Raw genomic sequence first — 19,089 nt, 5'->3', positions numbered from 1 at the left:
GGCGCCGAGGTGGCCGGTGTCGTGGACTAGCCGGCTCCAACCCCAAGCGAGGGAAGCTCGGCCGTCGCGCGGGTGCGACCCGAGCCCCGTGGGTGGAACCACCCGCGTGTCCTGTGGCAAAGCCGGGATGACCCTGAGGCAGAGCCTCTATTTGCTCTCGAGGACGCAGCCGAGGGCGGTTGCTGGGACACGTTCGAGCAGTACCGCCAGCTAGCAGAGTGGTCTCTATGGACAGCGCTGTCCGTGGTGGCCAATGATTTGCCCGGAGTTGCCTAGGTTTGTGCTTTCTTTTCCCATGCGGTGGTCTTTTTCTGATTTTTCTTTGTAGGGATTGACCCCTGTTCTGTTTCCCCTAGGAGCTCAAGACCCGATCTCTTGGGAAGTCGGTCTTCCTCCGTCGGGAGAGGGATGTCTAGGACCAGCTTCAACGATAGAAGGGCCTTCTCACCGGTGCCAATGAGCTCCTATCGACGCGAAGTGCAGAGGTGGAGGACCTCCGTCTTCATTGTGCCGACACGAAGGTCGAGGCGGCCATGGCCCAGGAGTAGCTCGCCCCTCTAGCGGCGCAGGTCAAGGAGTTGGAGGAGGAGCTCACCCGCACGGCCAGTGATCGGGATGCCTTCAGGTCTCGAGCCGAAGAAGCTACGGTCTCGGCCACGGCTCTTGCTGGGCAGCTAGGGGCGGAACAGAATGCGCAGCAGCTGACGAAAAGCGCTTTGGATGAGACCCTTGCAGCGGCTGAGGCCTCGCGAACCCAGGCTGTGGTTTGGTGGGGAAAGGCCGAGGGTGAGTCCTGGTCCCTTCGTTTTATTCGCTTTTTCTCATGTTCGTTCCCTAACTCCCTGGTGTGACGTAGAGCTGGGGAGTGAAGCTTCTAGGGCGGCCGAGGCTTCTCGGGCTGAAGCTCAGCGCCTGAAGGAGAAAGCCGAGGCCTTTCGGGTCAAGGCCCGACACTGGGAGCTTAAGGCCAAGGGTGAGTTCCATAGGCTTCCATCCCTGTTTGGCTTGTTTTCTCTCTCGCTCAACCCCATTCCGTTTTCCATGGTGCAGAGTCAGAGGCGGAGGTTACCCGAGCAGCCGAGGCTTCTAGCGCAGTGCAAACAGTGCTTGAGACTGAGATCAGGGAGCACGAGGCGCTGAAGAGTGCCGCCCGTGCCACCTACGAGGCCCTGGTGGTCGAGGGGGTTCAGTTAGGCAGCTCCCTTGGGAGCCGTCTGATTGCACTGAGCGGTCAAGTGCGTGAGCGGCTCTGAGGAGCGCTGCACACGGGCGTCAAGCGCGCACTGGCCATCATCGCCTCACACTATGTCGGTGTCGACCTCCAAGCCATCAGCAACGGCTATGTCTTGCCCGATGATGATGATGAGGCCGACGAGGTGGCGATGAAGCTGCTGGAGGTGGCGGAAGGCCCTGGCACCGCACTGGCAACGTTGTTCGAAGAGGAGGTGGTCCCTCCCCCGCTGTCTGCCGATGCCCGAGGTCCTGGGCTTTGACCTGGGCCCAAGCGGCCATGTAAGTAGAGTAGGAATTAAATTTGTATCGTAACGCTTGTGGCCGTCGAGGCCTTTCTTTTTAAAGTACTCGTGTTTCTTTAATTGTTTGTCTTATAATTCCGAGCCTATGCCCTCTTGCTGTCTCCGATCAGATTTCTTTTGTAAAAAACCTCCTTGGAGCTTTAAGCCATCCCTTGGGCGGGAGGTGGTGAGGGAGTGCCGTAGCCTGGGGGCGTAGGCCGTCTCGCGACTCTACCGGCCTCCTGCTTAGGAAACAGTCTTTTCGGTCCATGGGTTTTTTACAACCGATTCGTCAGAGCGTGCCAGAGAAACTTGGCGTAGGAATTTTTTTGAAAAATGACTAAAGAATGGTGCGTGGAACTTAGGGGGGAGTCCCCCATCTAGCCCCCGAGGGAGGCTTGGTTCTGCAGAGGCAGAGCCGAGTCTCCCTTACAGTGTTATCGTGTTTGCCGAGACCCACGATGGGCTCGGGGGGGGGGGGGGTTCTCGAAAAATTAGAAAGACTAAAGAACGCTTCTTAATTGTATTCCGAGAAACAATATATACAATGCTTGGAAATTTAAGGGTAAAAGCGACGTAGCTGTTCTATGTTCCAAGCGTTGGTGAAGATTTTGCCCTTTTTCTTGGCTAGCTTGTAGGTCCCAAGCTTCAGCACTTGGGTGATGATGTAGGTCCTTCCCATGGCGGGGTCAGCTTGTGGTGGCCCTTGTTGCTATATGCTAGCCTCAACACCAGGTCGCCTACCTTCAAGTCTCGGCCTCGGACGTGCTGGGCCTAATAGCGCCGTAGGGTCTGCTAGTATTTAGCTGAGTGTAGCAGTGCGACGTCTTGGGCTTCCTCTAGTTGGTCGTGGGCGTCCTCTCAGGTGGTGCGGTTGCTTCATTCGTTATAGGCCCGTAGCCTTGGGGAACCATATTCCAAGTCAGTGGGGAGGATGGCCTCGGTCCCATAGACCAGGAAGAAAGGTGTGAACCCCATGGCGCGACTTGGGGTGTTCCTCAGGCTCTAGATGACCGATGAGAGCTCAGCGAGCCATTTCTTGCCAAACTTCTTCAACCGGTTGTAAATTCTTGGCTTGAGGCCTTGTAGGATCATGCCGTTGGCCTATTCTACTTGGTCGTTGGTCCTTGGGTGTCCTATGGCTGACCAGGCCACGCGGATGTGGTGGTCGTCGCAAAACATCAAGAATTTTTTGTCGGTGAATTGTGTCCCGTTGTCGGTGATGATGGTGTTAGGGACCATGAACGTGTGGATAATGTTAGTGAAGAATAGCACCGCTTGCTCGGATTTGATTCGATTGATCAAACGAGCCTCGATCCATTTAGAGAACTTGTCGATTGATACTAGTAGATGGGTGTAGCCCCCAGGGGCCTTTTGTAGAGGCTTGACCATGTCGAACCCCCACATGGCGAACAGCCACGTGATGGGGATGGTTTGGAGGGCCAGGGCTGGGAGATGTGTCTACCAAGCATAGTACTGGCATCCTTCGTAGGAGCATAATAGCTTGGTGGCGTCGACGACCACCATCGGCCAGTAGAACCCTTGGTGGAAAGCGTTTCCCACGAGCGTCTGAGGCGCCGCATGGTGCCCGCAGGCCCCTGCGTGCAAGTCCCAAAGCAGGGCTCGGCCTGCCTCGACGGTGATGCATCATTGGAGGACACCAGAGGGACCTTGCCTGTACAATTCATCAATGCAGAGGACATAAGTCTTGGCTCGGTGCGCATGCCGTCGGGCTTCGGTCCTGTCAATAGGAAGCTCCCCCTGATCAAGCCAATCAAGGAACGGGATTCACCAATCCGTGTCTTGGTCGGTCTAGGGAGCTTCGGTGCTGACTTCCATGACTTTGGGCTTGGTCAAGAGAGTCTCAGCAGCAGAGGGGGCATCGAGCCCCGTCGTGGGTTCGACAGGTGGGCCATCCTCTACTACCAAGGTGTAGTTAATGGAAGGTTTATAGAGGTCCCTGGCAAAGACGTTCGGGGGGACCGGAGCCCATGCCGAGGCCATCTTTGCCAGCTCGTCGGCGGCCTCGTTGTACTTCCGTGCAATGTGGTTTAGTTCGAGACCATCGAACTTGTCTTCTAGGCGACATACCAACTTGCAGTAAGCCTCCATTTTGGGGTCAAGGCAGTTTGACTCCTTCATGACTTGATCGACAATGAGCTGCGAGTTGCCCCGGACATTGAGACGCCGTACCCCAAGCTCGATGGTGACCTGCAAGCCGTTGACGAGGGCCTCATACTCGGCCACGTTGTTGGAGGCGGCAAAGTGGAGCCGCACCATGTAGCGCATGTGTACTCTGAGGGGCAAGATGAAGAGGAGACCCGTGCTTACCCCGGTCTTCATCAGAGACCCATCAAAGTACATGGTCCAGCATTCTATCTAGACTTGAGCAGGTGGTAATTGGGTGTCAGTCCACTCAGCCACAAAATCAGCCAAGACCTAAGACTTAATCGCTTTCCGAGGCGCAAAAGTCAAGGCTTCCCCCATAAGCTCAATGGCCCACTTGGCTATCCTGCCTGAGGCTTCCCGGTTATGGACTATCTCTCCCAAGGGAAAAGATGATACCACGGTCACTAGGTGGGACTCGAAGTAGTGACGCAGCTTGCGCCGGGCCAGGACTACGGTGTAGACCAGCTTCTGGATGTGAGGGTAGCGTGTTTTGGTCTCAGAGAGCACTTCGCTGATGAAGTAAACAGGTCGTTGGGTGGGTAGAGTGTGCCCCTCTTCTTGCCTTTCTACTACTATGGCAGCGCTGACCACTTGGGTCGTGGCTCGCTGAGGGTACTAGGACGGGGGGATTTGTGAGCAGTGCTTTGAGCCTATCGAGGGCTTCTTCGGCCTCGGGGGTCCAGAAAAAGCATTCAGATTTTCTCAAGAGGCGATACAGAGGCAAGCCCTTTTCGCCGAGGCGTGAGATGAAGCAGCTCAGGGCCGCAAGGCATCCCATGACCCTCTGCACCCCCTTGAGGTCTCTGATTGGTCCCATGTTAGTTACAGCCGAGACCTTCTTCGGGTTGGCTTCGATGCCGCGCTCTGAGACTATGAATCCCAAGAGCATGCCTCGGGGGACCCCGAACACACACTTCTCGGGATTGAGCATGATGCTCTTCTCTCTAAGGCATTTGAAGGCTATCTTCAAGTCATTGATGAGATCTTCGGCCTTTCTGGACTTGACCACGATGTTGTCCACATAGGCCTCGACGGTTCACCCAATGTGGTTGCCAAAGACCTAGGTCATGCACCGCTGGTACGTGGCCCCTATGTTTCTGAGGCCGAAAGGCATAGTCACGTAGCAGTACATGCCAAATGGGGTGATGAAGGAAGTCACAAGCTGGTCGGACTTTTTCATCTTGATTTAATGGTAACCAGAATACGCATCAAGAAAAGATAGGGTCTCGCACCCCGCCGTGGAGTCAACGATCTGATCGATTCGAGGTAATGGGAAGGGGACTTTTGGACAGGCTTTATTCAAACTGGTGTAGTCTACACACATCCTCCATTTCCCATTCCTCTTCCTAACTAACATGGGGTTAGCCAACCATTCTGGGTGGGACACTTCCTCGATGAACCCGGTCACCAAGAGTTTCTGCACTTCCTCACCGATGGCCCTACGCTTTTCCTCGTCAAATTGGCGCAGGCGTTGCTTCACCGGTCTGGAGCCAGCCCGGATGTCCAAGGCATGCTCGGTGACCTCCCTCGATATGCCTGGCATGTCCGAGGGACTCCATGCGAATATGTCGGCATTCGCACGGAGGAAGTCGACGAGCACGACTTCCTATTTGATGTCGAGGGTGGCGCTGATCCTCAGCGCCTGGTCGTCGGGGCAGGCGGGGTCGACCGGGACGAGCTTGATGGCTTCCACAGGCTCGAACGCCCCTGTGCAACGCTTGGAGTCAGGCGCCTTGCCACTGAGTTGGTCGAGGTTGGTGATGAGGATCTCGGCCTCCACGAGAGCCTCGGCGTACTCGATGCACTCGACGTCGCAGTCGTATGCATGTTCGTATGTAGACTCAATCATGATGACACCGTTGGGACCCGGCATCTTGAGCTTGAGGTAGGTATAGTTGGGGACTACCATGAACTTGGCGTAGCATGGTCGCCCCAGGATGATGTGGTAGGTTCCCCTGAACCCGACCACCTCGAAGGTAAGGACCTCCTTGCGGTAGTTGGAGGGGGTGCCGAAGCAAACGGGAAGGTCGATGCGCCCAAGGGGTCGCGTGCATTTCCCCAGCATGATGCCGTGGAAAGGTGCAGCGTCGCCTTGGAGCCTCGACCGGTCGATCCCCAAGAGTTCCAAGGTGCTGGCGTAGAGGATATTGAGGCCGCTGCCTCCGTCTATCAACAATTTGGTGAGTCGGGTGTTGCCGATGATCGGGTCGACAACAAGTGGGTACTGCCCGGGATTTGGAACATGGTTGGGGTGGTCATCTCGATCAAAGGTGATCACCTCCCGAGACCAGTCGAGGTACCGGGGAGTGGCCACCTTGACCGAGAAGACCTCTCGGTGTTCCCTATTTCGCTATCACACCGTAAGGCACGCCGAGGGTCCACCGAAGATCATGAAGGCGTTGTGTACCTCAGGGAACCCGTCGTCCTTGTCATCGTCCCGGTCGCTGGCGCCCTTCTGCTTGGCGTTGTCGTCGGGGAGCCTGAGCCTGGTGTAGTAACACCGCAGCATGGAGCAATCCTCGAGGGCAAGCTTTACCGGGCCTTGGTGGTAGGGGAAGGGTTTCTTAAGCATGTCGTTGAAAGGCCTGGGGCCTCTAGGGCCTCGGGGATTCTTACGTTCTGCGGCCACGACCAGATCGGCCTCGAGGATGGCCCGTTTCCCCTGGCGATCCTTTTTCTTTCTTTTGGGCAAGTGGGGTACCGAGGCCTCGGGGGCCTCATCCCTCCACTTCCCCTTGGCATCGTTCTCGAGGAAGATGGCCCCTATAGCCTCTTCGCCCGAGGTGAAGTTGGTGGCGATGTCGAGGAGCGCGGAAGCCGAGCGCGGCACGTTTCGGCCTAATTCTCGGACCAAGTCTCGGTAGGTGGTGCCGGAGAGGAAAGCCTAGACGATTTCCGAATCGCCAACACTGGGCAACTCGATGCACTATTTAGAGAAGCGCTGGATGAAGTCTTGGAGAGACTCGTCTGGTTTCTAGCGGTAGCTCTTAAGGTCCTAGGAGTTTCTAGGGCGCATGTATGTGCCTTGGAAATTCCCGACGAAGATCCTAACCAAGTTGCGCTAGTCGTGGATCTGAGAGGGAGGAAGGTGCTCGAGCCAGGCTCATGCCGAGTCTGACAAGAGCAAGGGGAGGTTGCGGATGATGAGCTAGTCATCATCTGCACCGCCTAGCTAACAAGCCAGGCGGTAATCGACAAGCCAGAGCTCAAGGTTGGTCTCGCCGCTATACTTAGTGAAGTTGGCTGGCTGGCAAAACCGGGCTAGAAACTGAGCATTACGGATGGCTCTACTAAAGACTCAAGGGCCAGGTGGTTCAGGAGAAGGACTGCAGTCTTCCTCACTGTCATATCGGCCACCTCGATGCGGATGGTAGCCTCGAGTGGGCCCCTCACCGTCGTGGCGCCGTCACCGGCCGATCACCTCGTGGTCGCCCTGTGCCTCGCATCGGTTATCGAGGCGGTCGTGGACCGGGGGGACCCTGTTGATGGTCGGCGCCCGAGACGGCACTGCGCCGCCGGGAGGCGAAACTCTTAGCCTGCTGTACCGCGGCGGTCTCAAGGAGATCTCGGAGCTCGCCATGAACCCGTCGCCCTTCCGTGGTGGAGGGCTCGGGCATCGCACGCACTAGCATTGCCGCAGCTGCGACATTCTAGCTGGCACGATTGAAGATTGGGGGACGATCGTCCCCTTCATCGTCGTTGATGCGGTGGTGCACATCGCAAGCCCATCGTCGAGCTCCTCCGCCGTCAGCGCGACCTTACTGCTCCTACTCGAGAGTGTTTCAGAGCTGTTGCAGAAGGAGTCGATCTTGCTCGACCTTGGCCTAAAGCTCACAGAGCTGCTCTAGGTCTGGATGTCGAAGTTGTCCGAGGGCAAGGTTCTCGCTCTGTGCTGCCGGTGGGATAATGTGTGAAGGTGTGGCGTTGCCTATTCCCTGATGAAGCGGAGTGCGGTTGCCTGCCCCCTCATCCTCGTCGCCCGTGCTTGGCATCCCAAGTCCAACATGGAAGCACTCATGTGAGGGATCGTAAGTACCTTCGTCGTCAGAATCGAAGTAGCCAAAGCAATAGTCGCTTGCGGCCAAGAAGCGACGCAAGGTTTCATGGTCGTGGAGGTCGGAGAAATCTGCTCTGGACCACGCCTCGTCCTCCTCCGAGGAGTCGGCGTGGGTGTGGGTTGACGTGGCGATGTTGAAGTTGAGAGCAAAGCGCTGACGGCGCTCTGAGAGATCTGCGTGAGCAGAAGCGTAGGCGTAAGCATAAGAGGCGGCAACGTTTCTCAACCCGAAAGGGTATGGAGAAGGCACCGTCGCCAGGCTCTGCTTCACCAGAGTTGGCTCCTCAGATAGTGGTGGAGTAGAGCCTGATGTCGGGGCATCACCGGGTGCCACCGACGTCTTTCCGTTATCCAGGCTCAGGCTAGACAGGTCCCCAATTAGGGGTATTGCGCCAACAGCTGGTCGTGGGATACCGTCGGAGAGCGGCGAATTGCCCTGGGTTTGCGTGGCATCGGGGTGATCCTGCTCGCGTCATGCCTGGCGAGCACGGCGAGAACGGCCGCCCGGGCGCCGCCTGCGCCTGGGCTACTGGTGCGTGACGTCGTCGTCGGTAGGCGGGGCTCAGGGTGTGAGAAGTACCATATCGTACTCGTGCCCTAGAGACATGAACTCTAGGCTCTCAAACCAGACCATCGTGCCAAGACGCAGCGGTCATATGGGGTCTGCCATCCGAAACTTGTTGGGATGACAAAATTGACACGCAGAGGCCCCTATCTGGCGCGCCAACTGTCGGTGTTTTAGACCGGGGGGGTCCTCAACCAACTAGTGAATTTGTGCTGCGTGTTCCCAATCCTAGATGGTGATGCAAAGAGACACGAGGATTATACTGGTTCAGGCAATTGGTGCCCTACGTCCAGTCTGAGAGATTGATCTTGTATTCTTTGCACCAAAGTGCTGGTAGTAGGGGGTTACAAGCAGGGTGGGAGAGGGAGTTAGTCCCAGGTCTCGGCGGGAAGTGATGTGGGCTACTTGAGACGTTGCTCTCAGGCGGCAGGGAAATGTGCGTGTTACAGGGTGTTGTTCTTCATGAGTGCCCCCCTCTAGATGGCCCAAGTCCTGTCCTTTTATAGTTGAAGGGAGGACAAGGACAGTACATGTGCTAACTATGTGGCGTCGTGCAAATAGAGGCGGCGTGTCTGAGCCCTGTAGCCTATTCCTATGGCGGTATGGTCGTCGGAACGGTCCATCCTTGGAGCGCTGGGGCGTCGTGTTGGTCACATCAAATCCTACGTGTCATGGGAGCTCCTGGGCTACCTCGGAACGGGTACGGTGGTCAGTGTGCGGGTCGCTGTGGATCGACTGTGCGCGAGGCCGAGGCTCGGTTAGCGCTGAGGCTGAACCGCGGTGGGGGGCTCGGCAGATGTGAATCCTGAGATAGCCGAGACCCTGGCGTAGAGTGTCGAGGCCTGGAGGGAGCGGTCGATCTGGTACACTAATTCAGAGGCGATGATGACCCGAGCCAGACTTCCCATGCCGCGTTGTCTTCGGGGCAGGAATTGTGGGGCATAGTGCGGTGCGAGCGCTGATCGTGGGCATAGCACCAGGATACAGTGGCCGGTAATCCCCGTCGTGCCCCGTCTCAGCCGGTATGGTGCTGATGCGACTTCTTGTCCCGTCAGCCACTCCGTAGTGTTGGGCTGTCGTCCAGCCGAGATTGCGGGAGTGGTTGACGCATTAATAGGACGCGACATGCTGTTGGGAAGACTGGTCGAGGCAGGAGCGACGGGTTGTTGACAAGCCGACCTCGAGCGATACGGAGAATAGCTGTCTTATTCGAGGCTGTTCTCACGGGGCCTCGGGCGAGACTGAGATTGGGCTCCTTGCCGAGGCCTCTCGCGAGAGGCCTCGCGCGAGGCGGATATTGCGTCAGGGCGCCGAGACCTCCCATGCGAGGCCCGAGGCAAGGTGGAGAGCCTGGTGGGCTCGGATGTGGCCGGTGATGAGCCCATGGCTTACCCTCTAGCTTTGTTGTTGATGGGATTTAGGTGACCCTTTTGGTGTACGCTTGGGGTACCCCGTTCTATGGTACCCGACAAGGGGCATTTCGAACTATAGGGATGTCAGCATGACGGATATGGCAGTTTGTGATACCGGTCTCCAGCTGTGTAGGAATTCATTGTATAACCATGAGAAAGAACACCTTAGGAAGGGGATGATATTCAACACAATGTCAGAGATGAAACTCTTCCTTCAGGACTATGCTGTGTACCACCATAGACCGTACACCATCACTCATTCGGACCAGGAGTTGAGGTACCACTTGATATGCAAAAACGGTTGTCTATGGAGGTTAAATGCACGAAGGAGACAGAGTGATGGCAAGTGGAGGATAACTAAAGTTGTTGAACCCCACACTTGCCTAGACAATAGAGGGAAGAAAAATCATCAGTAGCTCACTGCACGTTACCTTGCTCGTCATATATTGGGGCTCGTTGATGACAATAACGACATCTCGGTGTCTTCTTTACAACAGTCCATATCTAGATTCGTTAGGTACGATGTGTCGTACGGAAAGGCTTGGCGTGCTAAGCAAATCGCTCTCACGATTCGATGGGGTATGGCGCGGTAGAACCATGCCTATGAGGCAACTGAACCTAGGCTACTGCGCGACAAATGATTATGTTCGTTTTAGAAATTTTGAACGCATGATACAAACAGTTGTGATCACTTAAGATCGATCATGGGTAATTCGAGTACATGATACATGGGTACAATACATCAGTAGTTCAAATCGAATATAAGACAGCACAATATAATTTCTACTACATTGCTACATTGATCATTAATAATGCATGGAACTAACAGACAGCGCAATCAAAAACTCTCAGTCAGAAACATACTGAGTAAGCAACTCGTCGTCCGAGTACCAATCCTCAACCACAACCCGGTTGTTGTGGCTAGGGTCACCTACATTGCCCTGATCTGCCTTTCGCCTGTAGTAAGCGGCCTCCGCTTCATCTGCGGCCTCTACGGCCTGAGTGAACAACGCGTCGTCATCCTCCTCCGCCTGCAAGCCCACCTCTGCTAGAGCGATGAGCTCGCTTAGTCTGGCAGTGTCGTCCTCAGCCTCCTCCACCGACAAGCCCACCTCTGCTAGAGCGATGAGCTCGCTCAGTCTAGCAGTGTCGTCTTCCGCCTCATCCGTCTGCAAGCCGCCTCTGCTAGAGCGATGAGCTCGCTGAGTCTGGCAGTGTCGTCCTTCTCCTCGTCCCCCTTGTCAGACACCACAATCGGTGATTCAACGGTGCGACCAGCTCGCTTTCTGTGCTCATCTAGCTTTTTTTTCTTGTACCTTGCACGAGCCACCTCTGCGGCATGGTCCTCGCTAGATTAAATCCCTTCATGTATAAAATGCAATCAGTTAGCAATGGGATTATATTACATTTTAAAACAGGCAACGAAAAAAGGCTTTCAAGCACTTACTAGCACATAATGAAACAACATGCTCGTTCAAGACCTGCATCTGTACTCTTGTCTCCTCACTTGCCTTCTTCCTTGCCCTCTCCTCCTCTAATGTCATCCGTCTCTCCAATCCCCATTTGACAAGGCCAACGTCGATCGGGTTATAAATACCATGCTGTCTAGCAAACTCACGTATCTTGTCTTTGTGATGTTTAACGAAAAGGTTGACGTAGTCAGGTCCATATCCCCTCTTCCGTGCAATTACTTGCTTCCCCTTCAGTTCATCCAAGAACTTAGCTTGACCATCATAACATTTCCACCTGCATTTCCTTATGCTAAGTTCAAACGATATATTATATCATATATGCCTTTGCAAAAGAAACAAAATACGATTTCATGGTTACCACAAAAATAACCAACCTCATCATAGTCAATCATATGGCCGCAATAATGGCCTATTTCAAGCTCCGAAGGGACTAGACCGTAGTTAGATTTAACACCACATTCGTACTTGACTAGTGGTGCTTTGTAAATTAACCTTTCTTTCTTCTTTTTGTTTTAGTTTTGGAGGTTCTTCGGGCCATTTGTTCTTAGGACCATACAACCACTCCTTGAAACGACACTTCGCCATTGAATACACCTAAATAACGTGACATTAGTACATGACACATATAGCTCAACTTTTGAACAAATACACTTTGCACTTACTTCATGCTTGTTTGGACACACAAACTCCAACATATTGTCAGGGTTTATCACGGCTCGGTCTCCGCAATGGCACAGAGGAGGTTCCTCGAGTCGACTAACTGTGGCTAAGTGCTTCTCCTTAGCCGTCATTGGAGGGGGGTTAGGGGGAGGTGGAACCCACCGCTTGAAGTGCTCTCGTGGATGTTGCCCTCTCCACCAATCATCGAAAAGGAGGTACCTGGGGTCAAACTTGTCTGCACCATCGATCCACTGAAAGAAAAAGCACCTCTTATGGTCCTACACAACAAAAAATCAACAAAATATTAGTAACCTAGTAATACAAATGAAAAGAAAAATATATGGAAATAATTACTTACATTAAAACGACAGCACGTGTAGAAGCAACGAGCCGCTGTGTCCGGATGTCTCGATTGAAACACGTCGGCCGGGCGACCACAGTCACAATTAGAGACAGGGAATTCAGAAGGGACGGGGGCATCTTTGCTAGACTCGTCGGGGTACATTTCTCTAGGACAATCCCGTTTTCGCCATAACAGCTCCCGAAACATGTCTTCCATCTAATAAAACGGTTTAAATTAAACATCAACCAAAACAACGCAAATTAATGAAAAATATAATCATTTGCAATGCAACTAAAATATTATAAACAACAATTATAGCAACAAAAAATACATGGCAAACATACTTCTAACTAAATAATTAACCTTAACATTGACAAAATCAAACTTATATCTTCACCATAGTTCTCAAACACAATTTTTCTACTAACCTTAACTCCATTCATAATATCCTATCCACCGTTCAAACGAAAATAAAATGTGCGTCATTACCTTAAACGACGACGAGGAGGGATGGAGGCGGCCGGGAAATGGAAGGGAAGGGAGGGAGGCGGCAATGGAGGGCCGGCGGTTGGGGCTGCTGCCGTTCGTGGCGCGGCGGCCGGCGTGGTTGGCGACGGACGTGCGCGGGAGCGACGGCTAGGCGTCCTTGGCGCAGCAGAGCCTCGCCACGTCAGCGGTCAGCGGTCGCCGCCACGTCAGGCCTCTGCCGCGCCGCCATGCATGGCGCGGCACAGGCATTTGGCCGCGCCAGGGCAATAGGCGCGGCAAAAAATGTTAGTTTTAAAAAAAACGACAGTGTTAGATTTAAAATTAGTTTCGAAAAAAGGTTAAAATTAAAAAAAAATTCACGGCTGCAGTATTCCAGTTTCCGACATTTCTGCCGGAGCTAGAGAAGATGAGGAACAACCGACGCACGAGTCGCACAGCACGGCGGGATGCATCTGAGCTGCCCAGTGCCCACCTAATCAGCTACGGCGATCCCTCGCTGGACGCTGGCTGCGAGATCCACTGGTACGCAAGGGGGACGGACTTCTCTCCCTGTTCTTTCTTCCATGCCTGTAGGCCTACGAACGTAAGCAGGACAAGAAGAATTGGAGAAGCAACACGCCGGTGCCCAAGCCAGTCAGAGAATGAACACATCTACAGCAGCAGAAACGATGTTGCAAGCGCCAACTTTGCTACGGGGTACACAATGTTAAATCAAAAGAATCATGCACATTCCAGGCATCCAAGAACCCATGATACAATCGAGTAATAATCCAATCAATATATATCAAACCAAACTACATACTTCATACAGTGCTCGGTTGACTCCACAATGTTACCGGATATGGATATATATATATGGCATACACAAAAACTGCGAGCTATAGCAGAGCAACCACCCATAGAGATGTCATCAAACAGAGATATTTCCACGAGGAGAATAAGGCTAGGTGACGTCTAGAAGCACTTCCTGTGGACGATAGCCGGACCAGACTCCTCATACTCAGCCCTTGAGATCCACATCTGCACAGGGAAAAGATGAACTTATGTCAGAGCTACACAAATAAACTTATATAGTGGATGCAGAATAGCCGTCGGAAAACTTGGTGTTACCTGCTGGAATGTGCTCAGGGATGCAAGGATAGATCCTCCAATCCAGACACTGTACTTCCTCTCTGGCGGGGCAACGACCTTGATCTTCATGCTGCTTGGCGCGAGCGCGGTGATCTCCTTGCTCATGCGGTCGGCGATGCCAGGGAACATGGTGGATCCACCACTGAGGACGATGTTGCCGTACAGGTCCTTTCTGATATCGACGTCACACTTCATGATGGAGTTGTAGGTCGTCTCGTGGATTCCTGGAGCTTCCATGCCGATGAAGGATGGCTGGAAGAGCACCTCTGGGCATCTGAAGCGCTCTGCGCCTATGGTGATCACTTGCCCATCAGGCAGCTCATAGCTCTTCTCAACTGATGAGCTGCTCTTGGCGGTCTCCAGTTCTTGTTCATAGTCGAGCGCGACATATGCAAGCTTTTCCTTGATGTCACGGACAATTTCCCGCTCGGCAGTGGTTGTGAAAGAGTAGCCTCTCTCGGTCAGGATCTTCATGAGGGAATCAGTGAGGTCCCTACCAGCAAGATCGAGACGAAGAATGGCATGTGGGAGGGCGTAGCCTTCATAGATTGGGACAGTGTGACTGACACCATCTCCAGAATCCAGGACAATACCTGTCAACCAAAACAAAATCCCAATGTGCATTGAGCAACTGAATGAAACAAAAAGAAAATATTTGGGAGAATTGGTTTCATAGCACTGAAAGAACGCGAGATTCAGAAAATACCATCGAAAGTTCATCGTACCGCAAAATACCATTGAAAATGAATATCCGTTCTGCAATCTAGCACTCCGTTACTTTCGCTGTTAACGTTGTTTGTTGCCATCCGTCCGTGGACTCCGCTTCACTAAAAAACGACGTGTACGTCGCGTCAACCTGAGCAGGCCGCCTGCAATGGTGAGCCTCGTCCCACGGACGTCGGAGCTCAAGCCCGGCGCCTGTCCTGGCCTCGAACGCTGCCGCCGAGCACTCTAGCGCCAACGCCCTACGTTGCCGGAACCGCGCTCACCCCGGCTCGCCGAAGCCGCCGCCGTCGGAGGTGCACCGCACCAGCCCGCGACTCTGCCCGCAGCAGACGACGTCGGAGGTCGCAGCCACAGGCACCAGGGCCTGCCCGGAGCTCCCCACACCGGAGCCGAGTGCGGTCAGCATGGAGCACCCGCACGCGTCGAAGCCGATGCCGCGCCGGAGGCCGGACCTTAGCGCCACCGCTGCTCTGCTCTCTCTCTCTCTCTCTCTCTCTCTCTCTCTCTCTCTCTCTCTCTCTCTCTCTCTCTCTCTCTCTCTTCTATCTCCCTCTCTCTCTCCGTCCGCTCGCCGCTTGGGAAGGGGCAGAAAGCCCGTGAACGGGAGAAGCCATCTGGGCACCAGCACCCTCTCCCATCCCGTGCGCACAGCAATTGGCGAGCAGCGCCGCTGCTACCTGCAAGCAGGCCATGCCTGCAGCCCACGAGCACAAGTCGTCGCAGTGCCAAGCACCGCGAGTGCCGAAGACCGCCTCCGCCGTCACTCGCGTCCTTGCTCTACCACTGCAGGCGGCCTGCCCAGGTTGATGCAATGTGCAATGTCACTAACAAAGTAACAAGGAGAGGAAAAAAAGCAAGAACACAAGAACACCTCCATCCTGGGCGACACAAGCTCAGTGAAGTCGGACTGGACTTCTCACACTCAGTGAGCTCGGCATCACCTTGACGTGGCGCTACCATTCTCCAAAGCATGGTGCGGGAACGGCTGCTGGACCTTGACGCCCAAAGCTGTCAATGGCAATTGCGACGCTGGGCTCGTGCTGAAGGCGCACCTTCAGGAAGCCGGGCCAGAATCTTGGTGATGTTGATGGCTTGCCCCGTCGGCGGCCTCGCACATGAGGCTGCCCGCGCCAGCGCGCAGCGTGGCGGCGTTGGCCTCGGCCTCGACCTCGGTGTGGCGCGCGTGCAGGGAGGTGACCTTGTCCCCGGCCACAGCAGCGTTGGGCCAGGAGGCACTCGGCCTCCATCCTGGCAGCGCGGTGGCCGATTAAGTTCTTGGCAGCGCAGGCGCAGCTACCACAGCTGGTCCTGGGCGATGGAGCTGCATGCTAGACGGAGAGCCACTGGATTGGGAAAGAAAGGTGCCTGGACCGAGGGATTCACGGCGACAGCAGCCAGCGTGACAGAATGCTATTTGACGGTAACAGACCATTCTTTCAGTGGTATTTTCCGTGACGGACATCTTTCGGTAGTATTTTCCAAATGTCGTGATCTTTCGATGCTATGAAACCAATTTTCCCAAAATATTTCTATCCCCATATAATTTATGCAGCAATGATAAAAAAAAATTGGTTCATGTGTTCATTTGAAGAAGATTCTATTGAATCAGATTTAGTTTTAGCTATTTGTGGTCCGCAAATATCACATTTCACCATTGGTAAATTTGTTCCCACTAGATTAAGATTCCAGAGCAGCAAAATGAATGCAAATGAATAAAATGCTGATTATTTGATCACTTACCAGTGGTACGGCCACTAGCATATAGGGAGAGGACAGCTTGAATAGCAACATACATAGCAGGAACACTGAAAGTTTCAAACATGATTTGTGTCATCTTTTCCCTGTTAGCCTTAGGGTTAAGAGGAGCCTCTGTCAGAAGAACTGGATGCTCTTCTGGAGCTACACGAAGCTCATTGTAGAAGGTGTGATGCCAGATCTTTTCCATGTCATCCCAGTTGCTTACGATTCCATGCTCGATGGGGTACTTCAAAGTCAGGATACCCCTCTTGGATTGGGCCTCATCACCAACATAAGCATCCTTCTGTCCCATCCCAACCATGACACCAGTGTGGCGTGGACGACCAACTATACTTGGGAAAACAGCACGGGGAGCATCATCTCCAGCAAAGCCAGCCTATAAGAGATAGAAAAAATGCTTAACATTGACTGAAAATCAAATTATAAAAGCTGTCTCGAAAAAGAAAAGGAATCAGTAGAGAATATGATGCCAAGTGACCACAATTACCTTGACCATTCCAGTTCCATTGTCACAGACTAGGGGCTGAATGTCTTCTGCGTCAGCCATTTATGTTAAATGACCTGCAATCTGCATGAATGAAACAATTCATCAGGAGCAGCATTTACCAAGACTAGACTAATATGCGCTAATTACTTCAGTAAGAGAGAAAAGGCTGACGTGCCTACTCCCAACAGAAGACATGAGTCACCTCTTAACATGCTACTACATATTGACACAGAAAAAGAGGCTACGATATTCCCATTGAGTACTGATATTTACCAAACACGAAGCCAAAACACAAGCAATGGTAACCATGAGAAGTCAAGCAAAAACAAATTAAGTGTAATCAGAAACCGCTAATCTTACAAGAATAAAACCCTTTGGGCAGACCCAGTGCTAGAGGCTCCCACATGAGTGGGGTTTGGGGAAGGAAAAAACCGAGGCAAGCCTTCCCCCCGCAAAATCTGCGGAGAGGCTGCTTCGAACCCGCGACCTGGTGACTCAGTGAGACAGCTCTCACCACTGCACCAGGCCTGACAATAATAAAACCCTTTGTGCAATTAAATAATTAATTTATAATTTTCCAGCTATATTAATCAATTAATTTTTAGTTGTAAATATACAAAAAAAAAAAAGAGTCAGGGTGGTCTGGAGCATCTCAACTCCAACACATGCAAACACTTTGTGCAATAGGACAAGGAATGACACCATTCCCTGAAGATTTAGTCAAACACATGGTCAATTACTGAAAACAAAGTTGCGATTTCCTCACAACTGAAAACAAAGTTGCTCTGCTCAGCTGCTTTTCTACCACAGCTGTGGTGGCTGATGCTGCTTGATTTCTACAAGTTTTACTGAGTAGTGCTGCTGCAGCCAGGACTTCCAATCGCGGCCAGTTATGATTCCTCACAACTGACCATCTGAAGAATTTAGCATTTTCTGATCAGAAGGCATTTGATGCATCAGACAGCAGACAGCTCAAGGAATCCAGCACATGCGCATCCATGTTCAATACACAAACTTCATGACCCTTCCCGGCTTCCCCTTTTGGGTTGAAAGAATTCCATGTCGATGATTTGTAGACATGAGTCATGTAACATTTTCAAACATTTAAGAAATCTTGAAGCAACATTTATCTATAAGCCTAAACTGCTCCGCAGAAGCACAAAATTCGCTAAAATTTTAACAGCCAGATGGAACCATAAAACCAATAAAAAAATAAGGCCATAGTTTCGGAAGTTTCAAATGAAGACCAATACAGTTTCGTGGTCATTAAACGACTTGAAACATGAAGATCACAAAATTTCCTTTCTATAAATTCTAAGCACAAAGAGCCCTGTAGAGCTCACTTCACTTGCACAGAAGAACTATGCATCCATTACCACAGGGTAATATTAATACAGAAAATTTACAAAGAGATCTAGTATATTACTACTAGACGCCTTAACATAAACACATGATCGAAGCATCCACAGAACACAGCCCATATGTCACCAACAAGGCAACAAAGTCTCAGCAACTTTGGCGAACCTTACTCCTACTACAGATCCAGCACCTAACAGTCAACCAGTACATAATACAACCAGCGAACCCCCATACCCCAGTGCATCCTATCACCCGTCCTCTAGAGCAACAAGAAACAGCAGCATTAAAGCAGTACGGCAAGGGGCCCTCGATTTACCTGGAACCGGAAGGAGGAGGTTGCGGCGGCGGCACGAAGCGTAGCAGGGAGGCGAGCGGGCGGATGGAGAAAGAGTGGGGAGGCGAGAGGCGCAAGATATAGGGCGTGGTGACGGCGAGAGCGTGCTGGGGTGGCAACGGTGGAGGTGGTGGCGGTGGCGGAGGGAATGGGGTGTAAAGGAGGCCGGTGCCGCACTGGAAAGTTGGGGGAGGGCGGCCGTGCGCCAACGCGGAATAATTTGCCCACCTGGGCACCATAGAGAATCACATTTCTTTTCTTTTCTCCTTCGGTTTATCATTGATGTATCATGTTTTCCTTTGTTTTGTTGCGATTTTCATTTTCCATGTATCCATCGAGCGAAGGCAGAAGAGCTGTAAGTTCGAATTTTCTTTAACTCAAAAATTTGCTGCTGCTTCTTTAGATGATGTCACCTTCCATAAGGTTGGAATATTTTTACCCATCGTGGCTGCACAAATCTTTCCCTTCTATACCCACATGTCACGAGTCAAAGTTGTCCACAAGATTCCCGGAGATTAACCTTATAAAAGCAAAATTAATGTATGAGCGTCTGTATTTGTATTTTGATTAAAAAAGTAAGAATTGGGTTTTAACTTGCTCTTTAGGCTCCTTT

The 19,089-nt window shown here is 52.5% G+C and overlaps 1 protein-coding gene across 1 annotated transcript; it reads right to left on the bottom strand.

The window, feature by feature from the left end:
* Positions 1 to 13,434: 13,434 nt before the first annotated feature.
* Positions 13,435 to 18,695, bottom strand: LOC136535663 (actin-2). The gene is made up of 5 exons (XM_066528018.1): positions 18,459 to 18,695; positions 16,784 to 16,864; positions 16,279 to 16,672; positions 13,792 to 14,405; positions 13,435 to 13,701 (listed from the first exon to the last, which is right to left on the bottom strand). Exons 2-5 carry the CDS (start codon positions 16,841 to 16,843, stop codon positions 13,636 to 13,638), a joined length of 1,134 nt encoding a protein of 377 aa, XP_066384115.1. The 5' UTR covers positions 16,844 to 16,864; positions 18,459 to 18,695; the 3' UTR covers positions 13,435 to 13,635.
* Positions 18,696 to 19,089: the final 394 nt, after the last annotated feature.

Source organism: Miscanthus floridulus, chromosome 1 (assembly GCF_019320115.1).
Source record: "Miscanthus floridulus cultivar M001 chromosome 1, ASM1932011v1, whole genome shotgun sequence".
Classification (NCBI taxonomy): domain Eukaryota; kingdom Viridiplantae; phylum Streptophyta; class Magnoliopsida; order Poales; family Poaceae; genus Miscanthus; species Miscanthus floridulus.
Note: the sequence above shows the minus strand (reverse complement) of the source record. Positions and strands in the feature narration are given on the sequence as shown.

Coding starts and splice junctions, on each gene's coding strand:
- LOC136535663 (XM_066528018.1), bottom strand. CDS start 16,843: ATGGCTGACGCAGAAGACATTCAGCCCCTAGTCTGTGACAATGGAACT. Junction 16,673..16,783: donor ATGGAACTGGAATGGTCAAG/GTAATTGTGGTC, acceptor TATCTCTTATAG/GCTGGCTTTGCTGGAGATGA. Junction 14,406..16,278: donor TGCTAGTGGCCGTACCACTG/GTAAGTGATCAA, acceptor TTTGGTTGACAG/GTATTGTCCTGGATTCTGGA.